At 45.3% G+C, this 26,257-nt stretch overlaps 1 protein-coding gene across 1 annotated transcript in view; it reads left to right on the top strand.

Annotated features, from left to right (window-relative positions):
• Positions 1-1,919: 1,919 nt before the first annotated feature.
• ldlrap1b (low density lipoprotein receptor adaptor protein 1b) overlaps positions 1,920-26,257 on the top strand; it is a 78,942-nt gene continuing 54,604 nt past the window's right edge. The window contains exon 1 of the mRNA XM_072247085.1: positions 1,920-2,155. Coding sequence (XP_072103186.1) covers positions 2,071-2,155 — 85 coding nt within the window. The 5' untranslated portion in view covers positions 1,920-2,070. The remainder of the gene's footprint in view (positions 2,156-26,257) is intronic.

Raw genomic sequence — 26,257 nt, 5'->3', positions numbered from 1 at the left:
GGGAGAAGGCAGGGGAGTGGGGATGACTGGAAGAATTCAGCCTGTGATTGAATGGTGGAGCAGACTTGATGGGCTGAATGGCCTATTTCTGCTCCTATATCTTATGGTCTTACCATGTGGAACAGACACTGGCTATCACCACTCAGTTCCCTTTGTTCCGGGGAAAACTGACCTTTTGTAACTCAAGCTCTCCAATCCAGGCAACATTATTGTGTGTCGTTTCTGCACCCTCTCTTTCCAAGGGTTGACCAGAACTGGAAGAATACTTCTCACAACGCTCTGAACACATCATCAGTGATGTAACCTGGGGTCATCGGGTGCTTTAGGTCTTTCAACATCAGACACTCTCACCAGGCGACCCAGCCAGGGTTGATCAAGCCATGTCTTGTCTTCAGGTAGCACGTGCTGTAGATCCCCATGGACTTGCTCACTTCGTCCAGGGCCATCTTGGGGCTTTCTCTGCTGCCTCGGTCATGTCGCCAATGGCTCTCAGCTTCCTTGTACCAGCGATGCCCAGTGCACTGAGGGCTCTGTGAGGAAACTGTCCGGTAAAGACCCAGCAGCCCATTTCAATGGGCATGCACTTGGCCATTCCAGCCTCCGATAACCGCTGACCAGTTCCTCGTACCTGGCAAGCTTCCTCTCATGGATCTCTTCCAGCTAATCCTGGCAGGTCACTGTCAGCTCCAGCGATGACTTGTTGTGCTGCCTCTGAGACCAGGAGCACGTCTGATCTCAGCCAAACATTTTGTCCCAACAGTGACATGAAGTCCCAGCACTTGTAGTCAGAGCCTTGGTCAATATAAGCAAGTATGGCATATCCCTCCTTCAGCACCTGTGTCGCCATTTTTAAGAAACTATTTATTGGTGCTCTGGGTTCTCTCTGTTCCAAACATACCCCAATACCCTTCCATTCTCGTGTTGGTCCACTCTGTTTGAACTTTCCAAAATGCGTCACCCTGCACTTGTCTGACTTGAATTCCACCTGTTTTTGCCTTGTCCACTTTTCCAGTTGGCCTACATCCTGCTGCAGCCTTAGACAACCATCTTCGCTCTCCGCCACATCTACAATCTGCAAATTTATATACCAAGCCACCGACCTTCTTGTCCAAATCGTTATCGGTTAGAGCAAGCGCTTTACAGCACCGGCGAAATCCGATTGAGATTCATTTCCCGCCGCTGTCTGGAAGGCATCCGCCCACCCCCCCTCCCGCGACCTCGTGGGTTGCCTCTGGTGTTGCGGTTTCCTCCCACACTCCAAAGACGTACAGTTAGTGTCATTGAGTTGTGGGCATGCTGGGAGTGTGGCGACAGTTGCGGGCTGCCCCCAGCACATCCTCAGACCGCCGACATCAATTGACGCTGTGTGTTTCGATGCGTCCGTGATAAATATAGGCAAGCTCTCTTTTTTAATATAGATTGCAGGCACAGAGGACCCTGCAGCACGCCACTGCCACAGGTCTCCGATCCAAAAAAAAATCGCCGCCGCCACCCTCTGCCTCCTATCACCAAGCCAATTTTGCATCCAATTGGCCATTTTATCCCACGTATTCTAACCTTATGGACCAGCCGACCAATGTCAAAAGCCTTCCGGACGTCCCAGGGGTTCTTTACCCGGGGTCCATGGACCCCTGGCTTAATGATATCGGTCCGTCTACCGCCCTGTCAACATCAATCCTCTTCGCGGAGAAAAAAAAAAGAAATCAAATTCAAGATTTGCCTAACATTGTGGAGTTTGGTTCCAACTGCCCCGATGTCCCTTCGTGGCCGAAATCACCGAGGATTCTCCGCAGCCCCTTTAGATGACACAGTGAGCTCTTCTATTGTTTTTTTGAATTTCCGCCCCATCAAAACAGATAAAGGAGTTTGGTAATCCACGGACGTAATGTCAGGGGCAGGCGGCGTCACGTACTTTACATAAATGTCACCTCCCCTGAACTCTGCAGAAGGTTGAGAAAGTTTACGCGAGGAGGGCAGAAAGAAGAGAAGGCGCGGTCGGAGCGCTCACAGCAAGTCTCCATTCGGGCTATTGTATTTTTTTTCCCTGTGTGCGTGGAGGTGATCAATAACATGGACGCTTTAAAGTCGGCAGGTCGAGCGATCATAAGGAGTCCCAGCATCGCGAAGCAAAGCTGGGGAAGCGGTAAACACAAAAGTACGTTTATTTACGATGCCGTGCTGGTGGGGTGGCGGGGCGTGTGCGTGTGTGAACAGCCGCCAGATTGCTCTGTGTTGCCGGGTTGCGGACCTGTTGCGTGAGATCTTTGTTGGAGAGGGCTGCTTGTTCCCTCCCTCCCCTGGCACTCAGCCGGGCCGCAGCTCGCCCGAACCTCCCTGTGGCACGGTGAAACTTTCTGGTAGTTCGGAGACCGGAACGCGAGTAGTGACTGAAAAGAGGCAAGAGAGCGGCTGGATGTGGAGACACCGACGCCAGTTTTTCTCCCGCGGTCACAGCTAACGTGTCAACGCGTGTAACAAACCAGGAAACTGTCAGTTCAGCTTTCTGCTACTTTCTCAGTTACAAGTGTTCTGCAGTCCTGTGGCTGTGAAGCCGATTCGCACTGTATGGTCATTTCATCCTGTTCATTTTCTCCTATAAATATATATATTTTAGATAAAGCAGTTCTTAAGGCGGCTCCCTGAGGCATCTAGACTCCTCCCCTCTTCGGGCTGGCTGACGTGCTCACCCCACCAGGCAGCACATGCAGCCGGCACGCACCCTGACTTTATCGCAGAACCGGAAAGAAATCTGAATTATGCCTTTGGCTTGCAACTGAGCGCCGACAAAACACCCCCCACCCTCCCCCAAACGCGCCAGCTATTTATTTCAATTTTATCACCCGCTCCCGCAACCTTGCAAAGTTGCTATCCACCGTTGATCCTGTAATGTGACGATGGCACAATTATCTGAAACGGCGTTGGTAACCAAGGGCTGGACCGCTGTGGTTTTACAGTATAATGCTATGTCACACATTGAAGTGTGGTCCGATCCTTTCAGGATTAGACCGCCTTTAGGATTATAGATAAACTGTCGCTGTTTAGCATATTGCATGTGGCCGTATACCATTGGTATATATTGTAGATGAAGTGCTTTAATTTGTTTTGCGTTATGTTGTCAGCGTTTGCCGCAGGTCTGGGAGAACCATTGGGCCCCCGTTTCCAGTGTGGTTTCCAGTGTGATTTCTGTGATTAAAACAGAAATTGAAAACTGCTATAATAAAAACAGGAAAAGCTACAGGACTTTTATTGTGGAAGGGTAAACTCATAAAATTTCCAGGGCTTGGGGAGATTGTTTATTAGTTACATCAGCATTTTATTTGTGGAAACGGAGTTTACCTCATTTCATTTTGAAGAAGTTCCAATGGGAGTAATCTGTACAGGAGTTCCCAACCGAGGGGTCCCTCCGTTAATGGTAGGGGTCCATGGCATAAAAAGGTTGGGAACCCCCTGCCGGAGAAGAAGGTAATTTTTGTATCAGTTAAATCTACTAAAACACTCTCCAGAAGAGCACCTGGTTGCTGACATAAAACTTAATTTGCCTGTGCAAATGGCAGAACTTGCTGTCAGTTTGGCAGAGTTATGATGGTAAGCATTTGAGATTATAACACTGTCAATTCAGGGCCAACATTTTTTTTCAAAAGTGATGGCCTGTCAGCAGTACTGCTCCAACTGATTAGTCAGATTGTCACAGCTGCTTATGGCACACTGTAAGCCGTAGAGCCATTCCTAAAATATCTAATGACGCTTACGGCTTCTGCTAATGAGATTTTTAAATGAAAATGAGAGTGGATCAGTGAACCTGCGGCTTTGGAGACCTGTTAAATGTGCTGTGTTTGGAAATGTTTTCGTCATCATTGGAGAATGGAAAAGGATAGTTTCCAGCTTGTTGTCTGAATGAATTCAATTACCATATTTGTTTTTACCCCAGGTATATTCTTGTTAGCATTTGTTACAAGAGAAAAAAAATGCGAGTAGCATTTGATACCTGAATCTTAAATATGAGACTTATTTTCTAAAACTTTATGTATGTTTAAAGAAAAAATGTCAAAGTTCAAAGTAAATTTATTATCAAAGTACATATATGTTACCATTTTCAGCCATGCAATAATAATAAATAAACAATAAATATTGAGAACATGAGATGAAGAGTCTTTGAAAGGGGTTACATAGGTTGTGAGAATAATTCAGTGTTGGGGTTGGTGAAGTTATCCCCTCTGGTTCAAGAGCCTGATGGTTGAGGGATAATAACTGTTCCGGCACCTGCTGGTGTGGGAGCCTGAGGCTCCTGTATCTCCTGATGGCAGCAGACAGAACAGAGCGTTACCTGGGTGGTGGTGAGGGGGGCGGGGCTCTCTGCTGATGGATGCTGCTTTCCTGTAGATGTGCTGAATGCTGCTCATTGTACTCAGTCATTTCCCTGTGATGGACTGGGTTGTATTCACTACTTTTTTGTAGGCTTTTCCATTCAAGGGTGTTGGTGTTTCCATACCAGGACTTGATGCAACCAGTCAAAATCCCCTTCATCGCACACCTATAGAGGCTTGTCAAAGTTTTAGTTGACACACTGAAACTTTGCAGACCTCTGAGAAAGTAGAGGCGCTGCCGTGCTTGCTATGTAATGGCACGTGTGTACTGGACACAGGGCAGGTCCTCTGAAATGATAACACTGAGGAATTTAAAGTTGCTGACCCTCCCATAATGTTTTGTGCCTTTAGGGCACCCTTATTGCATATAATCCCAATAAATATGCGTGGAATGTCCATTGTAAGTTCCTGCGGGTGGTGATTAATCTATTAGTAAAGTTCCTTCGCGTTGAGTGACAGAATTAAACTTGCTCAGTCCTTGTAAAGTACCAGCTATGAATGTCTAAACAAGCACCTCTCACAGTGTGCAGATTCTTGTCATTACTGCACTGAGTTATGTACTCAAGGCCTTGAGCAGGCATTGAAATCATACCTTACAATTTGAAAGGGCTCAGAATAGTTATATTGACTGTACTATGGTGCCAGTAGGCTTGAGAGTAATTTATTTAGAGGGAAAATGACTTGAGCCTGAAGAACCTTGGTCATGTTGCTCCCTTGTCCATTTGTCCCATGGCTCTAATCTCCCTCCAGGCACTTGTCCCTGCAAGTGGCCCAAGTCTATACACCTCCTCCCTCACCTCCATTCAGGGCCCCAAACAGTCCATCCAGGTGAGGCAACACCCCACCTGTGAACCTGCTGCGGTCGGCTGTTGTGTCCTGGGCTCCCAGTGCATTGGTGAGACCCGTCGTAAGTTGGGGGACTGCACCGTCGACCACCTCCACACCGTCCACCCCAAGCGGGATTTTCTGATGGCTGAACATTTTAATAATGATTCCCATTCCCATTCTCATTCTGACATGTCAATCCATGACTGCCAAGATGAGGCCATCCTCCAGGTGGAGGAGCAACAACTTATATTCTGCCACAGTACCCTCCAACCTGATGGTATGAATATCAATTTCCCCTTCTGGTGAACAAACTTACCCCCCTCCTTCCTGTATTTCCCTCCATCTGACCTTTCACCTCTTCTCACCTGCCTATTACTTCCCCCAGGGCCCCTCCTCCTTTCTGCCATTGTTCACTCTCCTCTCCAATCAGATCCTTTCTTCTCCAGCCCTCGACCTTTCCCACCCACCTGTCTTGTCCTATCAGCTTCAAGTCAGCCTCTTTCCCCTCCCCCTCCCTCAATCTTTTAATTCAGGCGCCTTCCCCCTTCCTTCTCAGTACTGAAGAAGGGTCTCGGCCTGAAACATGGACTGTTTATTCTTTTCCACCGATGCTGCCTGACCTGCTGAGGCAGCACTTTGTCTGTGTGTGTAACTTTGAGAAATCATAAACACAAGAAAGTCTGCAGATGCTGTAAATCTAAAGACACACACACACACACACACACACACACAATGCTGGAGGAACTCAGCAAGTCAGGCAGCATCTGCGGAAATGATTAAACTGTCAGAATTTTGGGCCCAGACCCTTCTTTTGGACTGGAAAGGGAAGGGGCAAGACACCAGAATAAAAAGGTGTGGAGGAGGGGAAGGAGGATGGCTAGAAAGTGATAGGTGAAGTGAAGTGGGTAGGAAAGGTAAAGGGCTGGAGAGGACTGAATCTGGTAGGAGAGGAGAGTGGACCATAGAGGAAAGAGAAGGAGGAGGGGACCCAGGGGGAGGTGATAGGCAGGTGAGAAGAGGTAAGAGCCCAGAGTGGGGAATAGAGGGAGAGGGAGGGAATTTTTTTTACCGGAAGGAGACATGGATATTCATGCCATCAGGTTGGAGGCTTGACTTTGAACTGACTTGGGTCCTTGGCTTCTAAGTAGAGCACAGACCATTGATGACCTTCCGTCTCCATCATCCTCTGAAGATGATGGTACGGTTGGAGTTTATCATCACTTCTGCAATCCATTGCATCCACTGTACTGGGGAATTGGCCTGTTCAGCCTCACCAGAGCCCAGCTGGCCGGCCTGGCCCAGTTTCCACTCGCACAGCGAGGACGTAGGGTTGGACTTCGAGAGGCTGGTTGACAGATACCCAGGAGGAATATATGTTGGAAGTCTAGGAATGAAGGTTCACAGTGTTTTCATTAAGCTAGTATCCTGCTTCAAAGCATGACATTTGATCAAAGTTCTGTTTAAACTTGTTCCATAAGTAACCTGTTAGGTAAAATACCAATATATATGTTTCCACTTGCTTCATGCCCAGTGTGACAGCTTCTTCTCTTCACCCATTCTTTCCTTGCACCAGAGTACACAGCCCTAAGCACTATCTCACTGTAGTAACATTATAACCACTTGGAACTAAAGTGTGCTTTGTTTTGTTCTAATTATATAATCTTATAAAAATTATAATCTTGTTTAATATGTTTCTCTTGTGGTAATAAACCTGACTTTGACTTTGATGACATGGGAATGCTACCAGTTTCTCCAGCAGAATCCCAGTTCACTTTTTGTTTAAGGTCATTGATAACTTGATTAAGACCAGACCAGAAATAATAAAATTTCTGCCATGTTCCTTTCTTTTCCCTGTCATATCTTATTTTACCCATTCTGAGGCCTCCGTTGGCTGGAGTCACCCATGGATGATGTGTTCTAGCTGTCTAGGTACACAAGGCCGGGGCAGTACGATATGGAGAGCAAGCTGTTGCCAATGTAGCAAGCTCCCCCTCTCCACAAAACTAATTAACCCAAAGGAACGGCAGAGACCGATAGTTTGGCACTAGCAGTGTCACAGGAATTGCCAGTCAGCATTGAGCTCAAAGTAAGACTCCCGCTCCGGATTTTTTCCACAGGATTTACTCCTGAAGCCTTCCCCATGCGTGGGTATAGCTGCAAGGCAGCAGAGGTTTGGGATCAGTTTTCCTTCTCCCAAAAGAGCTGCCAATCACAGCTGACGAGCCCCAACTGCCCGAAGTGACTGGTTCTAAGGTGCCAGGAACCTGTCTTTGCCCATTCTTCTGTCAGTAGAAAGGGTTCTTCCGGGCTTAGTAGCTAAGCCACACGTGAAGGCCAGGAGCTGGACTTGGTTGTCAGAGGCTACTTGAGGTGCACACCATTGGGAGCATTTAATAGGTAGTGGGAGTTTACCCTGATTACCACCCCTGGCTATAACAGCCTTAAGGAACATTTTCACCTATTATTGTGGATAAAAAAATCTATTCTAGCTTTTGGTTCCATGTGTACCAGGATTGGATCCTCACGTTGTCCTTCAACAAGCAGATTATTTCAGTCATGCTGAAAGATTTATCGGATCATGTGATCAGTGATTAGGTATTAAAAGCTTTTGTTCAGTAGTTTGAAACAATGCATTTGTTCTTATTTGGCAATTTTACTTTTAGATTTGAACTTTAGCTTCATGCAACTGGGGTTTCATTGTAAACTGCGTGGTCTTGTCTTGGAATTCTGGAGGAGGCTAATAGTACGTTATGTCACCCAGCTCCACATTAGCGCTTGATACCAATTATTGAAATGAATTAGTGCAAAACCTTTGGAAATCCCTTGACAAATTCCTTGCATGTTGTCATCCTTGAGATAGCATATTTTCAAATAATTCAAACAAATTTTATGCCATACAAGTCAGTAATAATAAATATGATTCTGGTTGTTCCAATAGACACACTGTATTTATGGATAATTATATAAATGTGGCTGACGCAATTGGCAACAGCATCATCATGACGTGCCATATCATATGATGTAGGCATTCATTGACTCATGACCATGATTGTTCTTGACAAATTTTTCTACAGAAATGGTTTGCCTTTGCCTTCTTCTGGGCAGTGTCTTTACAAGACAGATGACCCCAGCCATTATCAATACCCTTCAGAGATTGTCTGCCTGGCATCAGTGATTGCATAGCCAAGACTTGTGATGTGCACCAGCAGGTCACATGGCCATCCTCCACCTGCTCCCATGGGTTCAGGTGCTACACCTTGCCCAGGAGTGACCCACAGGCTAGCAGAGGGAAGGAGCACCTTACTTCTCCTTTGGTAGAGATGTATCTCCAGCCTGCCACCCAGTACAAGATGATAGCTCCATTCTTAAATGTGAGGGTGAAGAGTTGGAGGTTATGGTCCATACCAGTTCCAATGACATGGGTAGGAGGGGTGATGAGTTCAGGAAGTTAGATGCTAAATTGAAGTTCAGAACCTCCAGGGTTGTGATCTTAGGACTGCACCCCATGCCATGTGCTAGTGAGGCCAGAAGAAATAAGATCATATAGTTCAACACGTGGCTAAGGAGATGGTTCAGGAGGGAGAGCTTCAGATTTCTGGATCATTGGGCTCTCTGGGACTTGTACAGAAAGATTGGTTTGTACTGAAATGAATGGAGAACTGATATCCTAGTTGGGAAGGTTTGCTAATGCTGAACAGATACTGGAGTGGTTGTGAAGAAAAACGTTGTTAAGCCTATGTACAAAGTCAAGAATCAAAAGGTTGAGCATGGAGCGACTAATGTCCTGAGCTGCGTATATTTCAATGCAAAGTGTATTGTAGGAAAGGCGAATGAGTTTAGTGCATAAATCAGCATGAGGAATAATGACATTGTAGCTATTAGTGAGGCTGGGTTGTAGGAGGGGCAGGAGTGGCAGCTCATTGTTCTAGGATTCCATTGTTTTAGGCATAATAGAGCGAGAGGGATTAAAGAGGGAGTGGTGGCATTTCTAGTCAGGGAGGATGTCAGGACGAATTTGGAAAGCTCGTCTAGTGAGGTATTTTGAGTAGAATTGAGGAATAAGAAAGATCTAACCATGTTAATGGGATTATATTATAGACCACACAGTAGTCAGCAGGATTTAGAGAAGCAAATTTGTACATAGGTCGTAGAGTGACTTGATAGGTACATTGTAGACAAGAACCATGAGGTTGCAATCATTGATAATTTTAACTTTCCAAGTATTGACCGGGACTCCCATACTGTATAAGGGTTGGATGGGAAAGAGTTCGTCAAATGTATAAACTGTTCTTGGGCTTCCAGCTGGGGCACAGGTGTCGATTATAACTGACGTTTGGATGGCAAGAAGATGGCAGAGTTGGTCATAGAAACATTAGTTATAATTGATACCTGTACCTGGTTGGAAGCTGGAGAACAGTCTGTTCATCATATATGCCGGGAAGGCACTAGATCCTTTGTCAGATGTGTTCAGCAAAGTTTCCAAAGTCTTCCATAGAAGACCCAGCTACAGGGAGTGTGATAGTAGATCTCCTATTAGGGAATGAGATGGGGCAGGTGACAGAAGTGTGTGTGGGGGAACACGTTGCTTCTAGTGATTAATATGCCATTAGTTTCAAGCAATTATGGAAAAGGATAGGTCTGGTCCTCAGGTTGAGATTCTAAATTGGAGAAAGGCAGTTTTTTTGATGATGTCAGCAAGCATGGATTGGGACAGGTTGCTACTGCTACATCGACTCAGGCCTAGGGGGCCGGCGTCGGGCACGATGACGGACTCTCCACTTCTCCCTCTCCCTCATCAGTGTGTTCAGTTCATCTACATTAGCTGCGCCGCTCTCTTCTAGGAGCGCGTTGACCATAGTCTTGGGAGGGCGCCCAGGGTTCATCCTCCCATATGATGACTAGGCTGGCTGGCTGGCTCGGGCTGGCATAGACAGTGCCCGCTAGTTGCAGTCTTCCCGCCTCGATTTTAGTGGTGAGCATCGGTAGGTCATCATAGAGCTCGACGTCATAGGTTGCTATCTGGCAAAGATGTACAAGGTGAATGGGAGGCCTTCAAAAGTAAAATTTTGAGAGTGTAGAGTTTGTATGTTCTTGTCAGAATAAAAAAACAAGGATAACAGGTTTAAGGAACCTTGGCTTTCAAAAGATACTGAGTCCCTGGTTAAGTAAAAAGAAAGAAGTGCGTAACAAGTTTTAGGCAGGCAGGAACAAGTGAGGTACTTGAGGAATAGAAGAAGACACTTCAGAAGGTAATCGGGAGGGCTGAAATGAAGCATAAGGGAGGCTTCTGTGGCAGACAAGATGATGGAGCATTCTAAGGGCTTCTACAGATATGTTAAAAGAGCAAAAGGATAGCAAGGGAGAAAATTGATCTTCTGAATGATCAGAATGGTAATCTATGCGTGGAGTCAAAAGAGATGATGGAGATCTTCGATGGTTTTTTTGCATTTGTATTTACTCGGGAAATGGATACAGAGTCTATAGATATGAGGCAAAGCAGCAGCGAAGTTATGGACCCTACATTTAACAGAGGAGGAAGCGTTTGCTGACTTGAAGCAAATTAGGGTGGGTAAATCCCCAGGGTGTGGCAGGGTGTTCCCGTGGACCCTCTGGGAAGCAAGTTCAGAAACTGCAGAGGCCCTAACAAAGATACTTAAATCATCCTTAGCGACGGGTGCAGTACTGCAAGACTGCAGGATAGCTAAGGTTGTTCCGTTGTTTAAGAAAGGCTCTAAGAATAAGTCAGGAAATTATAGGCCACTGATCCTGGCATCAGCTGTGGGAAAGTTATTAGAAGGTATTCTAAGGGACTGGATATATGAGTATTTGGATAGACATGGACTGATTAGTGATAGTCAGCATGGCTTCATGCATGATAACTCATGCCTAACCAATCTTATAGAGATTTTGAGTAAGTTACTAGGAAAGTTGATGAAGACGAGGCAGTGGATATTGTCTACATGGAGCTTTAGCAATGCCTTTAACAGGGTCTCACATAGGATGTTGGTCAAGAAGGTTCATGTCTTGACATTCAAGATGAGGTAGTAAATTTGATTAGACACTGGCGTACAGGAGAGCCAGAGATTGGTAATAGATGGTTGCCTCTCTGATGGGGGGCCTGTGACTAGTGGTGAGCCTCAGGGATCGGTGCTGAGTCCTTTGTTCTTTGACATCTAAATCAATGATTTGGATGATAATGCGGTAAACTGGATAAGCAAATTTGCACAGGACCCTGGGATTCGGGGGGGGGGTGGGCCGTGTGGATGACTCTTAAAGCTTGTACTGGGATCTGGACCAGCTGCAAAGATGGTAGATGGAATTTAATTCAGACAGGTGAGAGGTGTTCCACCTTGGAAGGCTCAACCAGGGCAGGTCTTGCAGAGAGAATGGTAGGGCAGTGAGGAGAGTGATAGAACAAAGGGAACTGGGAATACAGATTCTTTATTCCATGAAAGTGGTGTCAAAGGTGGATAGGGTTGTAAAGAAAGCTTTTGGCACATTGGCCTTCACAAGTCAAGGTAGTGAGTACAGGAGATGGAATGTTATGTTGAAGTTGTATAAGACATTGGTGAGGCCTGATCTGGAGCATTGTATTCAGTTTTGGCCAACTACCTGGAGGGAAGATGTAAATGAGATCGAAAGAGTGCAGAAAAAAATTACAAGGATGTTGCTGGGACTTGAGGACCTGAAATATAGGGGAAAATTGAATAGATTAGGACATTATTTCCTAAAACGTAGAAGACTGAGAGGAGATTTCATAGAGGTATACAAAATTATGACGGGTATAGATTGGGTAAATGAAAGCAGGGCGAGACTACAACTAGAGGTCATGGGTTAAGGGAACATGAGATGAGGCTTCTTCACTCAGAAGGTGATGAGAGTGTGGAATGACTTTCCCGTGCAAGAGGTGGATGTGGGTTTGATTTCAACAATTGAGAGTAATTTGGATAGGTACGTGGATGGGAGGGGCATGGGGGGTTACAGTCCGGGTGCAAGTCTATGGAACTAGGCAGATTAATGGTTTAGCATGGACTAGGTGGGCCAAAGGTCCTTTTTCTGTGCTGTAACGTTCTATGACTCTGTGTTTATTCCTCTCCATAGATGCTGCTGGACCTGCTAAGTCCTTTAAGAATATTGTATTAGTTCTGCATGTTTGCGTGCTGATTGAGTCTGGTAAACCAGAACATGTTTTAATGTTGGGGATGTTGATTTGGATCCAAGTAGGATCCTATAAAAGTTGATGCAGTTCTGACCAGGACCAGGCCATCCTAACTGTGGTGTTCCTCATCGATTCGATACTGATTGCTGGGGCTCACCTCTCTTTGTTTTGTCCCTTTAATGGGCTTTTAGATGAATGGTTCGTTCTTCTGAAGTCTTACCAGTGCCTCAGGCAATTTCAAAATGCCAAGTTCAGTCCTGACTCTTTGGCATTAACTGTGGGGTCTGCACATTCTTTGCATTTCCTTCCCACATCTTGCCGCAAATAAATAGCCTGTAGTCTGTAGATGGGTTGTAGATTTCAGGGGGAGGTGGAGATTATGGGAATGTGGGGGAGAAAAAAATAGAACTAATGTAAATTGATGCTTTGTGATTGGCAGGGTCAAAGGGCTGTTTTCCATTCTGTATGACTCTGACTCTTGAATCTAGCTTTCACTTTGCACCTAATCAGATTTTCAGTATGTGACCAAAACATTCTCTGGATCTACTGGGGTCGCCTGTTGTTCTGGTGCTCCTGAAGTGACCTCCTCTACAGTGGTGAGGCCCTGTTGTGAATTGGGGGACTGCTTTATCGAGCACCTCCACGCCGTCCGCCACAAGCTGGACTTCCCGGTGGCCAAACATTTTAATTCCCATCCGCATTCCCGTTCCGACATGTCGGCCCATGGCTTCCTCTTTTGGCAAAATGAGGCCATTCTCCAGGTGGAGGAACAACACCTGTGTACCTGATGGTATGAATATCAATTTCTCCTTCTGGTGAACAAAATTCTCCCCCCCCCCCCATTTCCCACTCTGTCATTTCTTCTCCGCTGCCTATCACTTCCTTTGGGTCCCCTCCTCCCTCCCTTTCTCCTATTGTCCACCCTCCTCTCCAATCAGATTCTTTCCTCTCCTGCCCTTGACCTCTCCCTCCAGCTGGCTTGACCTATCACCTTCTAGCTTGACTTCTTCCCCTCCCCCCACCATTTAATTCAGGCATCTCTCCCTCTCCCTCTTAGTCCTGAAGAATGGCCTTGGCCCAAAACGTCGACTGTTTATTCTTTTCCGCAGATGCTGCCTGACCTGCAGAGTTCTTCCAGCGTTTTCTGTGTGACGCCTTGGATTTCCAGCAACTGCAGATTTTCTCATCTCCGTGATTCCCTGGGACCTGTTCGGGGTCACTTAATGTTTGTTTTCGAGCAACACACACACAAAGTGCTGAAGGAACTCAGCTGGTTAGGCAGCATCTATGGAGAGGAATAAACAGTCCATGTCTCAGGCAGAGATGTCAGAACACTAAACGTTGACTGTTTATTCGATGACCCCAATTTAGCCCTACCCTAATCGGGGGACAATTTACAATGACCAATTAACCTACCAGTATGTCATTGGATTGTGGGAGGAAACCAGAGCACCCAGAGGAAACCCACTGGCCACGGGGAGGACGTACAAACTCATTACAGGCAGCAGCGGTTTGTCCCACTGTGTCCGTGCTGGGCACCAGTAGATTTCAGAATAATCCCATTGTCCAGATTATGCTCTATGGGTTATGACTCAACACGCCTTCATCCAGAGAGTTTCTAAATATTGTGGTCAGTTCGACATCCACCAGCCATGAGTTTCAGGTCCCCTTGCTGATAATCAAAATGATGACTAGGTTTGATTTTCAGATTTTTTTTTAAAATTTAATTCCTCCACATTTGATTGTATGACCACAATTTTTGCATGTCTGTAAATAGAATTTTTCAGAGAAGCGCGTGCAAGGTGCTGGGACCCAGACCCTTCATCAGGATTTCCAGATCTGCAGAGACTTGCGTGTTTAGAATTTTTCGGTCTGATGTTGCCGTGAACATGGCGGACATACAACACGTTTGCCCAGAGTTGGCTCTGCTTTTGATTTACCTGGCAAACGTGATAGCAAAAATAGTGAACTTTATGGCCACACGGGAGCCATGCATCTGTTTTCTTCTGCATTGTATTCTGTGTTACATGTTTATCATGAGAGCCAGTCACGTGGGTGGTGGGGGTAGAAGAGTTTTAATGACATGTTCATGCTTTTTCAGGTCAGTCTGGTTAGTGTAGAACTAGGGAATATGTCCCGGTGATACCTTATTGACCATTTAATTCATTTAATCGTTTGTATTTAACTTCACTTAATTTTGTTAGCTTTAGTTTCATTTTTTTTATCGCTTTTGTTTTGCTATTTCCTTAATAAAGGGTCAAATACATTTCTTCAACTTTGAACATTATTATTATTGGATTCTATGGAAGATGCGTCAACTAGGATTAATGCCCACCCCCGTGCCTAGTTTCTTTGAGTAGGCGCTGCAGGCCAGTTGTAAGACTGAATGAGAGATGATGTAGTGCAATGTTAAAAATTCTGCAGTCTGAGCTAAACTTTCTGGTTTAGTTAAAGTACATAAATGTCACCATATACAACCTGAGATTTATTCCCCTGTGGACATACTCAGCAAATCCCTAGAATAGTAGCTACAACAGCATCAATGAAAGATCAACCAGAGTGCAGAAGACAACAAACAGTGTAAATGTAAATATAAATAAATAGCAATAAATACCAAGAATATGAGAATTTGAAAGGGTGCAGAGAAGGTTTATAAGGATGTTGCCGGGACTTGAGAAACTTGGTTACAGAAAAAGGTTGAATGGGTGAGGACTTTATCTCCTGGAGCGTAGAAGAATGAGGGGAGATTTGATAGAGGTATATAAAATTATGATGGGTATAGAACATAGGACATAGAATAGTACAGCACAGTACAGGCCCTTCGGCCCACAATGTTGTGCCGACCCTCAAACCCTGCCTCCCATATAAGCCCCCACCTTAGATTCCTCCATATACCTGTCTAGTAGTCTCTTAAACTTCACTAGTGTATCTGCCTCCACCACTGACTCAGGCAGTGCGTTCCACGCACAAACCACTCTCTGAGTAAAAAAACCTTCCTGTAATATCCCCCTTGAACTTCCCACCCCTTACCTTAAAGCCATGTCCTCTTGTATTGAGCAGTGGTGCCCTGGGGAAGAGGCGCTGGCTATCCACTCTATCTATTCCTCTTATTATCTTGTACAACTCTATCATGTCTCCTCTCATCCTCCTTCTCTCCAAAGAGTAAAGCCCTAGCTCCTAGAGTGAATGCAAGCAGGCTTTTTCCACTGAGGCAAGGGGAGAAAAAAACCAGAGGACATGGGTTAAGGGTGAGGGGGGGAAAAGTTTATAGGGAACATTAGGGGGGGCTTCTTCACACAGAGAGTGGTGGGAGTGTGGAATGAGCTGCCAGACGAGGTGTAAATGCGGGTTCTTTTTTAACATTTAAGAATAAATTGGACAGATACATGGATGGGAGGTGTATGGAGGGATATGGTCCGTGTGCAGGTCAGTGGGACTAGGCAGAAAATAGTTTGGCATAGCCAAAAAGGGCCAAAAGGCCTGTTTCCGTGTTGTAGTTTTTCTATAGTTTCCGTAACAAGATAAAGAGTCCTTAAAGTGAGATCACTGATTGTGGGAACATCTCAATGGATGGGCAAATGAGTGCAGTTATCCCCTTTTGTTCAAGAGCCTGATGGTTGAGGGGTAGTAACTGTTCTTTGACCTGGTGGTTTGAGTCCTGAGGCTCTTGTACCTTCAACATGATGGTAGCAGTGAAAAAAGAGCATGGCTTGGGTGGTGAGGATCTCTGGTGATGGATGCTGCTTTCCTACGACAGTGTTTCATGTAGATGTGCTCAGTGGTTGGGAGGGCTTTACCTGTGATGTACTGTGCCGAATCCACTATATTTTGTAGGATTTTCTGTTCAAAGGTATTGGTGTTTTCATACTAGGCCGTGATGCTGTCAGTTAATACACTCTCCACTACCCATCTATAGAAGTTTGTCAAAGTTTATGATGTCATGCTAAATCTCCACAGACTCCTAAGGAAGTAGAGGTGCTGCCGTGCGTTTTTTGAAATTGCTTTTACAGGCTGGGTCCAGGATAATCCCTCTGAAATTGCTGTAGCCCAGTGTCTACTTACTGGTGGCAAAGAAAACAAAGAGCCTTTTGGGTTTCTTTGTTTTGTACCTGCCTGCACGGAGTTGAATCTATAATGTGTGCATACTTTGATAATAAATATACTTCAGAATCGGAATCAGGTTTATTATCAGCGGCATGTGACATGAAATTTGTTAACTTAGCAGCAGCAGTTCAATGTAATACATTATCTAGCAGAGAGAGAGAAAAAAATAATAATAAATAAAATAAAATATAATAAATAAACAAGTAAATCAATTACATATATTGAATAGATTATTTTTTAAATGTGCAAAAACAGAAATACTCTGTATATAAAAGTGAGGTAGTGTCCAAAGCTTCAAAGTCTATTTAGGAATTGGTTGGCAGAGGGGAAGAAGCTGTTCCTGAATCGCTGAGTGTGTGCCTTCAGGCTTCTGTACCTCCTCCCTGATGGTAACAGTCAGAAAAGTGCTTGCTCTCGGTGCTGGAGGTCTTTAATAATAGACGCTGCCTTTCTGAGACACTGCTCCCTGAAGATATCCTGGGTACTTTGTAAGCCAGTACCCAAGATGGAGCTGACGAGATTTACAACCTTCTGCAGCTTCTTTCAGTCCTGTGCAGTAGCCCCTCCATACCTGACAGTGATGCAGCCTGTCAGAATGCTTTCCATGGTACAACTATAGAAGTTTTTGAGTGTATTTGTTGACATATCAAATCTCTTCAAACTCTTAATGAAGTATAGCCGCTGTCTTGTCTTCTTTATAACTACATTGATATGTTGGGATCAGGTTAGATCCTCAGAGATCTTGACACCCAGGAACTTGAAGCTGCTCACTCTCTCCACTTCTGATCCCTCTATGAGGATTGGTATGTGTTCCTTCATCTTACCCTTCCTGAAGTCCACAATCAGCTCTTTCGTCTTACTGACATTGAATGCCAGAACTTTAATCCAGACATTCCTGCTGCTAAGTTAGTGAGCAGTTAGCCTGGCGTTGGAATTTGCTCTTTGACCGTGGCTATGATATTTCTCAAGATAAACCACCATCAGTTTTTGTGCAGTAACTCCTTCTGTTCATGTCCCTGTGTGTGACAAATAATGATACAAGAGCAAAAAACGGCTGATACTAAATATCTGAAAATAAAAAAGCTGGGCATTCAGAAGTCTGGTACTATCAATGGAAAAGAGAGTCAATTATATCCAGACAAATGATATTCCTATAATACTCTCTAGGAAGGTAGTTATACCATGAGAACTATGTTCAGAATTGGTCCCAAGGGGTGCATATTGATTTTACTTTTAATGCAATTGAATACAAAAGGCAGCATCTGATGTTTAAAGTCTTCTGTGCATGGCATGGTCAGAATCTTGGTGTGTTCGAAAATCGTACATTTTTCACCCTTTAATTACATTGTGTCAGTGTTCTGACCGGACACTGGTGTAGCAATCGAAGTTCATCCTTTCGTAGTGCTCTGAGTGGAGGGTCTCTGTCAGACTAGCACCCTACTGCGAACTTATAAAGAAAAGTCAGGAACGTGTTTAAAAACAAGAAGTATCAGATGGCGCTTATCCAGTCTGTGTGCAGGGACTGTACCTGGATACCTGGTAATAGCAGAGCACGCCACCATCCTGACAGGGCTTAACAGATTCTGCAGAAACTCCAGAGCAACACACATGAGGAACTGATGAAGGTTCTCAGCCTGAAACGGGGGTTCTCAACCTTTATGCCATGGATGCCACCATATACCGAAGTGTCCGTGGACCCCAGGTTGGAAACACCTGGCTTAAAGCGTCGACTGATTATTCCTCTCCATAGATGCTGCTTGGCCTGCTGAGTTCCCCCAGCATTTTGTGTGTGCTGCCCTGAAATTACAGTGCTCTCCACAAGGAAGCAGGTCAGAAAAAGAAATAGCAGCTCCCTCCCTCCCCTATCCCCTCCAAAATTCACATGTCCAATTGCTTCCTGTGTCCTATCCCCCTCCACCACCCTGCTCACCACTTCCCCTTCTCTACCTTGGAGTCTAGCTACCCTCTCCTCCCTTCTCCATCCTCTTTCCCCCTTGACCCTCCCCATACTTCTTCCCCAAACTGATGTTCGCTTCCCGTATTCCCTGAGGACACCCCTTCCTGCCTTCCTGCTCTTCCTGTCGACCGGGGGGGGGGGGGGGGGGGGGAGGTGGAGAGGATGGTCACAATCGATCAGGGAAGCTTCCCCACCCCAACCTGCCTTAGCCAGGGTGACTCAGCTCGTTCAGCATTCACATTTCTTCTGTGCGGAGACGCCCCCAGCAGCCTTCAACCATCCGCCATTCCACCCCGTTACCATCGCTAAGCAGCTGCTCCGACCGTGGCTTTGTTCTGCCACAAAGAGGAAAAGAAGTTCCATCTGGGGATTAAGAAACAAAAAAATTCCAATAAAAATAGTAAACGTTAAAAAAAAAAGCAGGAGACAGCCTTTCGATCTCAGATTGAGATTCATTTATGGAAACATACAGGGAAAAATGGCTGGGTTGAGTTGTTCTCTGACCTTGGCAATTTACTTGGCAACGGTTCGCCACCACGCGAGGAAACATCATCAGCGCACTGTTGATTGTGGTGCGTCCCCTGAATGCTTGGCCCTTCTTTACTTTTCAATCAGCGTTTGGTCATCATTTCGGAAACTCGGTGTGGGGAGGAAATCTTGTTGCTGATCGGCTGTGCGGTGAACTCTGTGTGTGTCGTGGGCAGGAATTTCTCCTGCATCGGCTCCTAAACAGGACTAAGGTCTATGTGTTTGTTTGCAGAACTGCTCGCGGAAAACCACGCTTCTAGGAATTTCCAACATACGGTGAAAAGCGCCTTTTTACATTAGCGACCAACACAACCCAAGCAGGCAATGTCGTCAAACATTTCGGCTCCAAAGCAGCATGCCCAGAGTGTTCAGCAGAATAATAGAAGCAACAACAACAGAATAACAGGACAAAAAAGGAACAAAACAAACCCCTTCCCTCCCTCCAGTCCACCCACTCATACACACACAGAGTCTGACCACTGAATTAGACCAGGGGTTCTCATCCTGGGATCCACAGACCTTTTGCTTAATAGTATTGGTCCATGGTATAAAAAAATATTGGGAACCCCTCAATTAGACAGTGATGGATCTTCATGATCAGTGTCACGTTCTTGCTCTATTTCCATGTCCCTTAACTAGCATCCACAGTGACATCTCCTTCCTGGTCCCAGCACCTGCTTCCATTTCCCTTCCTTTCATTAGCCTCTATAAACCGTCCAGTTTTTATTTAATACCTCCCCGTGGCTTGCGGTGCGTCGGGTGGCAACCTTGCCATTCCTTTGGCATTTGTCCGTTTTTTATGGGGCCGAGTTGCTAGCTTGGCGCTCAACCCAGCATGAAGGGAAAGTGTGCAAGGAGCTGGTTGGGGTTTGAACTGGGACCACTGGCCTCGAGGTCGAGGTCTGCCTCCTCACCACCGGCCAGCTGTAAGTCTGACCAGAACATACTTGGTGACTGAGCCTCATCCTCTGAATGGTGGTACTCATTACATTTGTGACTCTTTGATAGGAAGCTGGCAGCGGCAGAGCAGATGTTCTGGCTCCTTGTTGTGACTCCCCCCACCGCACACGGAAGGGACAGGACACCCATCCTGCTGTTTGCTGACCCTGTGTTTTCTTCAGCAGGGCCACTGATTGAAACACATTGCAATAGTTAGAATTCCCAGGGAGAAACAGCTGTAATACATGACCTACGGTGACCCTGCTCTAAGAGACATGGTCAAACTCTGGTGAATCCTCTGCACCCACAGAGGATTCCACAGAGTGTGGGAAGTCCTGAGACTAACTTTTGCGTGTACTGTACTGCTTACGGGGCTGGAAATTTGTCTCTACCAAAGAAGGTGTAGGGCACTCCTTCCCTCTTGGGCAAGGTGTAGCCCCTGCTTAGCCCTCCAATCAGGGTCATGTGATGGTTGTATGAGCAGCCGGTGCACATCGCAAATCCTGGTTATGTGACCACTGCCACCAGGGTATAGATAATGGCTGACGTCACCTGTCTTGTAAAGCCACTGCCCTGAAGATGAAATGCAAACCACTTCTGTAGAAAAAATTGCAAGAACAATCATGGTCAAAAGGCCATGATCGCCCACGTCATAAGCCATGGCGTATGACGGACAAACGCTAAAAGGGGAGTCAATGGGCCACCAGCTAAACTGTTTTGTCAACATCCCAGGCAGGAACTGACACCTGAATTCCTTTTATTGTTTAAAAAAAAAAGAAATTGGAATAAAAATGGAGCATGGCATAAACAGGATGAGCGATGTTAATTGTTGGAAATGTTGGAAACAGAACCGCCTCAAATTTCATCTCAAAATGGATTCAGGAAGTGTTATCCAATACACTGCCTCCTTGTACAACCTGTCAAATACAGGTTACTGTGTGAATAGAGCTGCAGAATTAAAATCCCAAGCAATGCAGACAAAATGCTGGAGGAACTCAGCAGGTCAGGCAGCATCTATGTAGAGAAATGAGTAGGCAACGTATTCTGCCCTTACACAATCGTTTTCCCCATTTCTTAAGCTAGACAGATAGTTAACTCCAGTTCCAGTGTAGCTGTAGTTGAAGATGGTTTTATTATTCGCCAACCCATTACAGCACATAAGGAACCAGTGTAAAAAGTCAATACTTCTTGACATTCTAATGAAAGGCAGATTCAAACACTGATCAAAACTCCCTCAACTTCTAACAAGTTGCTTCTAATTGATTGAAGTATACTTGGCCACCTTGACGATGAAAGGTAATTGCCTAACAATATGATAATGAGCTGAGAACTTACTATTAGTGAGATGCAGTAATGCAGATGGCTACGTCCACACTAGACCGGATAAATCCTTAACCAAAGCCTTTTCTCTTCATTTTGACCCTCCGTCCACACTGAAATGGCGTTTTCCTCCCGTGAAAATAGAGCTTTTCTAAAATGCTGTCTTAAGTGTATAAATCTGAAAACGCCGGTTGGGTGTTGTAGTGTGTACGGGGTAACCGGAGCTTTTTAAAAACGCTGCCATGACGTGCTGGAACAGATGGTGCATGACTCCCAATGGAACTAGCACAATGCGGCCGCAGAAACAGAAATACTATACCATTTCCCCTTCACTTGTTTTTTGTAGATGTGTCCTGTGCATGCCCAGTAGGAGGAGATTCGCCCAAATACCCATTTTAATGTGGACGGAGGTACTTTCAAAAATGCCTGGTGTGGACGCCTGTCGTTTTTACGGGAAACCAACATTTTCAAAATTATCCGGTCTAGTGTGGACATAGCCTATGTTTTGGGCCAAGCGCTTCATCAGGACTCCCAACAACATTTCAGATGCATGAAAGATTCTCCCCATGCTGGAAATCAATTAATTACTTGATTGATTAATTTATTTATTGGTTGATTGATTGAGATACAGTGCCAAGCCACCCAGCAATTCCCCGATTTAATTTGAGCCAAATCACAGGACAGTTTACAGTGACCTGTTAACCCACCAACTGGTCTTTGGACTGTGGGAGGAAACCAGTGCACCCGGAGGAAACCCACGCGATCACGGGGAGAATGTACAAATTCCTTACAGGAGTTACCGTATGAGGAATACCTGGCAGCCCTTAGGCTGTATTCCCTGGAGTTCAGGAGAATGAGGGGGGATCTCATAGAAACATTCTGAATGTTAAAGGGCCTGAACAGATTAGATATGGCAAAGTTATTTCCCATGGTAGGGGAGCCTAGGACAAGAGGACACGACTTCAGGATTGAAGAACATCCATTTATAACTGAGGTGCGAAGAAATTACTTTAGTCAGAGGGTGGTAAATCTGTGGAGAATTTGTTGCCACGAGCGGCTGTGGAGGCCAAGTCATTGGGTGTATTTAAGGCAGAGATAGATAGGTTCTTGATTAGCCAGGGCATCAAAGGGTATGGGGTGAAGGCAGGGGAGTGGGGATGACTGGAAGAAATGGATCAGCCCATGATTGAATGGCCTACTTCTGGTCCTATATCTTATGGTCTTCTGGTCTTATGGAGTGGTGAGAATTGAACCTAGTTTGCCTGTGCTGTAAAGCATTGTGCTAACGGTCATGCTACGGTGCCACATAACGAAATCTTGGGCACGCAGGATGCTGGAGGAACCCAGCAGGTCAGGCAGTATCCATGGAGGGGAATAAACAGTTGACATGTTGTGCTGAGATCCTTCATCAGGACTGGGAAGTAAGGAGGCAGAAGTTGGAATAAGAAAGTGGAGGAGAGGGTAGGTAGTAGAAGCTGGCATGTGAAGGGGAAGTTAAGTGGGGATCATGGAAGGGGGAATGATGTGAGAAGCTGGGAGGTGATAGGTGAGACCAGGTGATGGGAGAGGTAAGTGGGGATGGGTGGAGATAATGGGGGATGATGGACATTTATTGCACACAAAGATCCACTAACTGGGCTCTGACATGAGGTAGAAAACAAACACATCCTTTCAGCCAGTGACACTTGATATTTTCAGCGTTGGCCCCAATCAGAAGGGCAGAGTGATTTGCCATGGCTCGGTTTTGTGCATAAGGTGTCTAGTTAGTAAGTCTTTGTAACACCATTTTTTTGAAAAAGCAGGCAGCCCACGTATTGTCTGGTATGGGGGTGGGGGGGGTGGCTTTTACACAAGATGGAAGGTAAGTTGCAGAGACTTGTAAAATTACTCAGCTCCATCATGGGTATTAGCCTCCGTAGTATCCAGGACACCTTCAAGGAGCGGGGCCTGGGGAAGGTGGCGTCCATGATTAAGGTCCCCCACCACCCAGGACATGCCCTCTTCTCGTTGTTACCATCAGGTAGGAGATACAGAAGCCTGAAGACACACGCTCAGCGATTCAGGAACAGTTTCTTCCCCTCCGCTGTCCAATTTCTAAATGGACATTGAACCCGTGAACACCACCTCACTAGTTTTTTTATTCATTTTTTTTGCGCTATTTAGTTTAATGTAACTATTTAACAGGTATATATATATATATATATAGTTTTTTTCTCCATTTATTTATCATGTACTTCACTGTACTTCTGCCATAAAGTTAACGTATTTCATGACATATGCTGGTGCTGTTAAATCTGATTCTGATTCCGATGTTACTGGTTTCAAGAAGTTCTTTCACTGATACTTGAAGTAGTGACAGATTTCTGCAATTTTGGCCCCTCTGTCCAATGCTCCCTTTTCCACCCAAGGCAGAGACAGAGCCAGGTTTCCCCCATGTGGTGTCTCTCTCCTGCGGCCTCTGACCCGCCACTCTTTGCGTGACCTCCTCCACAGCACTCGCTGATCATTTCCCAAACTGTCCGCATCACCTCTCAGCCCCAATTCTCTCTACAATCCCCTCCCCACCCTTTCATCCCCAAAGTAATTAAGGTGAGCGGCAACTGGTGTGACTCTGGTGCTTTGTGAAGTCGGTGTAACATTCTACCCTCAATGGCCATTTTATTAGGTACACCTGTTCACCTGCCTTGTTAATGCCATTATCTAGTTAGCCAGTCATGTGGCAGCAACTCAGTGCATAAAAGCATGCAGACAAAGTCAAGAGATTCAGTTGTTATTCAGACCAATCATCAGAATGGGGGAAGAAATGTGATCTCAGTAACTTCGACCATGGAATGATTGTTGGTGCCAGATGGGGTGGTTTGAGGATCTCAGAGACTGCTGATCTCCTGGGATTTTCATGCACAACAGTCTCTAGCGTTTACAGAGAAATAAAAAAGAACATCCAGCGAGTGGCAGGTGCGTGGATGAAAATGCCTTCCTAATGAGAGAGGTCAGAGGAAGATTGCCAGAATGGTTCAAGGTGAGAGGAGGGCAGTGGTAACAGTAGTGTGCAGACGAGCATCTTGAAGTGTTAAGGGCTACAGTGGCAGAAGACCACATACATAGACTCAGTGGCCACTTTATTAGATACAGGAGGTACGTAATAAAGTGCAAGTGAGTGTATATTTGTCCTGCACTTGTCATATTGGGTCACGTGAGTGGATTCATTTACCATCCCATCCAAATGAAACCGACAGAAGTTCGACTGTATGACCTGGTGCTGTGGGATCTTGACTGACTAGTGTTCCGTAGACTGCAGTAAGGATCCTGGTACTTACTGTAGCTGCATCAAGCTGTCCAGAGCAACAATATGTACTGTAATCCTGTCCTCCCATCATCTGCCTTCGGAAGGCTTCTGTCATTACCTCCAATTCAAACTCTGATTTATTGTCATGGGTAAGCACATCGGTGCACAGGTTCAGTGGAAAACTTCCTTGCAGCAGCAAAAAAGGCACATAACACAGAAGACAGAACATAATTAGAAGTTAAGTCCATTTTAGTGCAAAGCCATCAAAGTGGTAATAGTGTTGGTAAAGTTAGCGATCGTGGCTTTCTTGGTTGGTTCAGGAATCAAATGTCTGACGGGAAATAGCTGTTCCTGAACATGGTGTTGCGCAAGTCGGGCTTCTGATCTTTCTGCCCAACGGTAGCTGCAAAAAGATGGCATGGCACAGATGGAGGGGGGTACTTGATAATAGGTGTTGCTATCTTGAGGCAGTTTCATCTGTAGACACTGCCGATGGTTGGAAGAGATGTGCCTATGACGTATGGGCCAGAGTCCACTACTTCGCAGCTTCTTTTGGTCCAGGGAATAGTTTGGAGTTACATGAATATATCAGATATTAATTCAAACAAGAACCAGAATTCAATTCTTAACGTAAATTGTAAGTAGAAACTGGTTTGAGGTTAACAGGACACCTTTTTAAATGCTCTCTGTGGTGCACAGGCCGGCTCACAGCAGGCAGTTGGCTGTGAAGAGATGTGGTTTGCAAAGTGAAGTGACCGTAAGATGTTCTCGTGTATGACAATGGGGTAATGTTAATTGGCTGGCATCAAACCAGGCAACATGAGCCAAGTTACTTGCACCATTGCGACTTAAGTTCAAGTTGGCAGATGTTATTATAAATGACAGATGTTACCATTTATCAAATCAAACACGGTCACAGGTATAGGCAATCAATAGTCAGGATATTTGTGTACTCAGTGGCAGTCTGAACAACATTAATTTTGGGTGCCTGGGATCTCATCTCCTGAAGCTTTCGGACCATCTGTGTGAATTACCTTGTCCTAGCAAAGGTGCTTGAACACTCAGAGGCATCTTCCATTGTAGATATGAAATTCAAAGGAAGCATTGTCAGCCCAAAATTATGAAGTAAACAATGTCATTGTAACTGTTGAAATTGTGTTGAATTGCCGGCTGTTACCTTTGGTCTTAAGGGTATAAAAATGTGATGTTCTTTGAGTTTGTGAGACCGTCACAAGAGGGTCTCCAGGAGAATGGCCGCTTGTCATAATGAAGGAAGACTTCTGAAGTACACCACCAGCTTCAGTGTGTCTCAAGTGACTTGGGTCACAGTCACAGCACTGCACTGCACATTACAATTGCCAAAGTAAACCATGATGCAACATTCAGGAAGCTTTCAAGAGTACATCTGTAGAAATTGTTTTCACTTGAAAATTTAACAAAAGAAATCCGCTATTCACTTTGATGTGATTGAGTTGTGGAAGTTGAAGAAAATAGTAGGAAGCACTTATTTTTAAAACTATATTACAGTTGGTTAATGTATGAAGAGGGTTTGATGGGTTTGGGCCTATACTCGCTGGAGTTTAGAAGAATGAGGAGGGATCTCATTGAAACCTATCGAATGTTGAAAGGCCAGGACAGAGTATTTGTTTTCATTAATGGGAGAGTCCAGCACCAGAGAGCACAGCCTCAGAGTAGAAGGATGTCCTATTTGAACAGAGATGAGGAGGAACTTCTTTAGCCGGAGGGTGGTGAATATGCGGAATTCATTGGCA

This window comes from Mobula birostris, chromosome 30 (genome assembly GCF_030028105.1).
Source record: "Mobula birostris isolate sMobBir1 chromosome 30, sMobBir1.hap1, whole genome shotgun sequence".
NCBI lineage: Eukaryota > Metazoa > Chordata > Chondrichthyes > Myliobatiformes > Myliobatidae > Mobula > Mobula birostris.
This window is presented reverse-complemented; position numbering and strand designations above follow the sequence as displayed.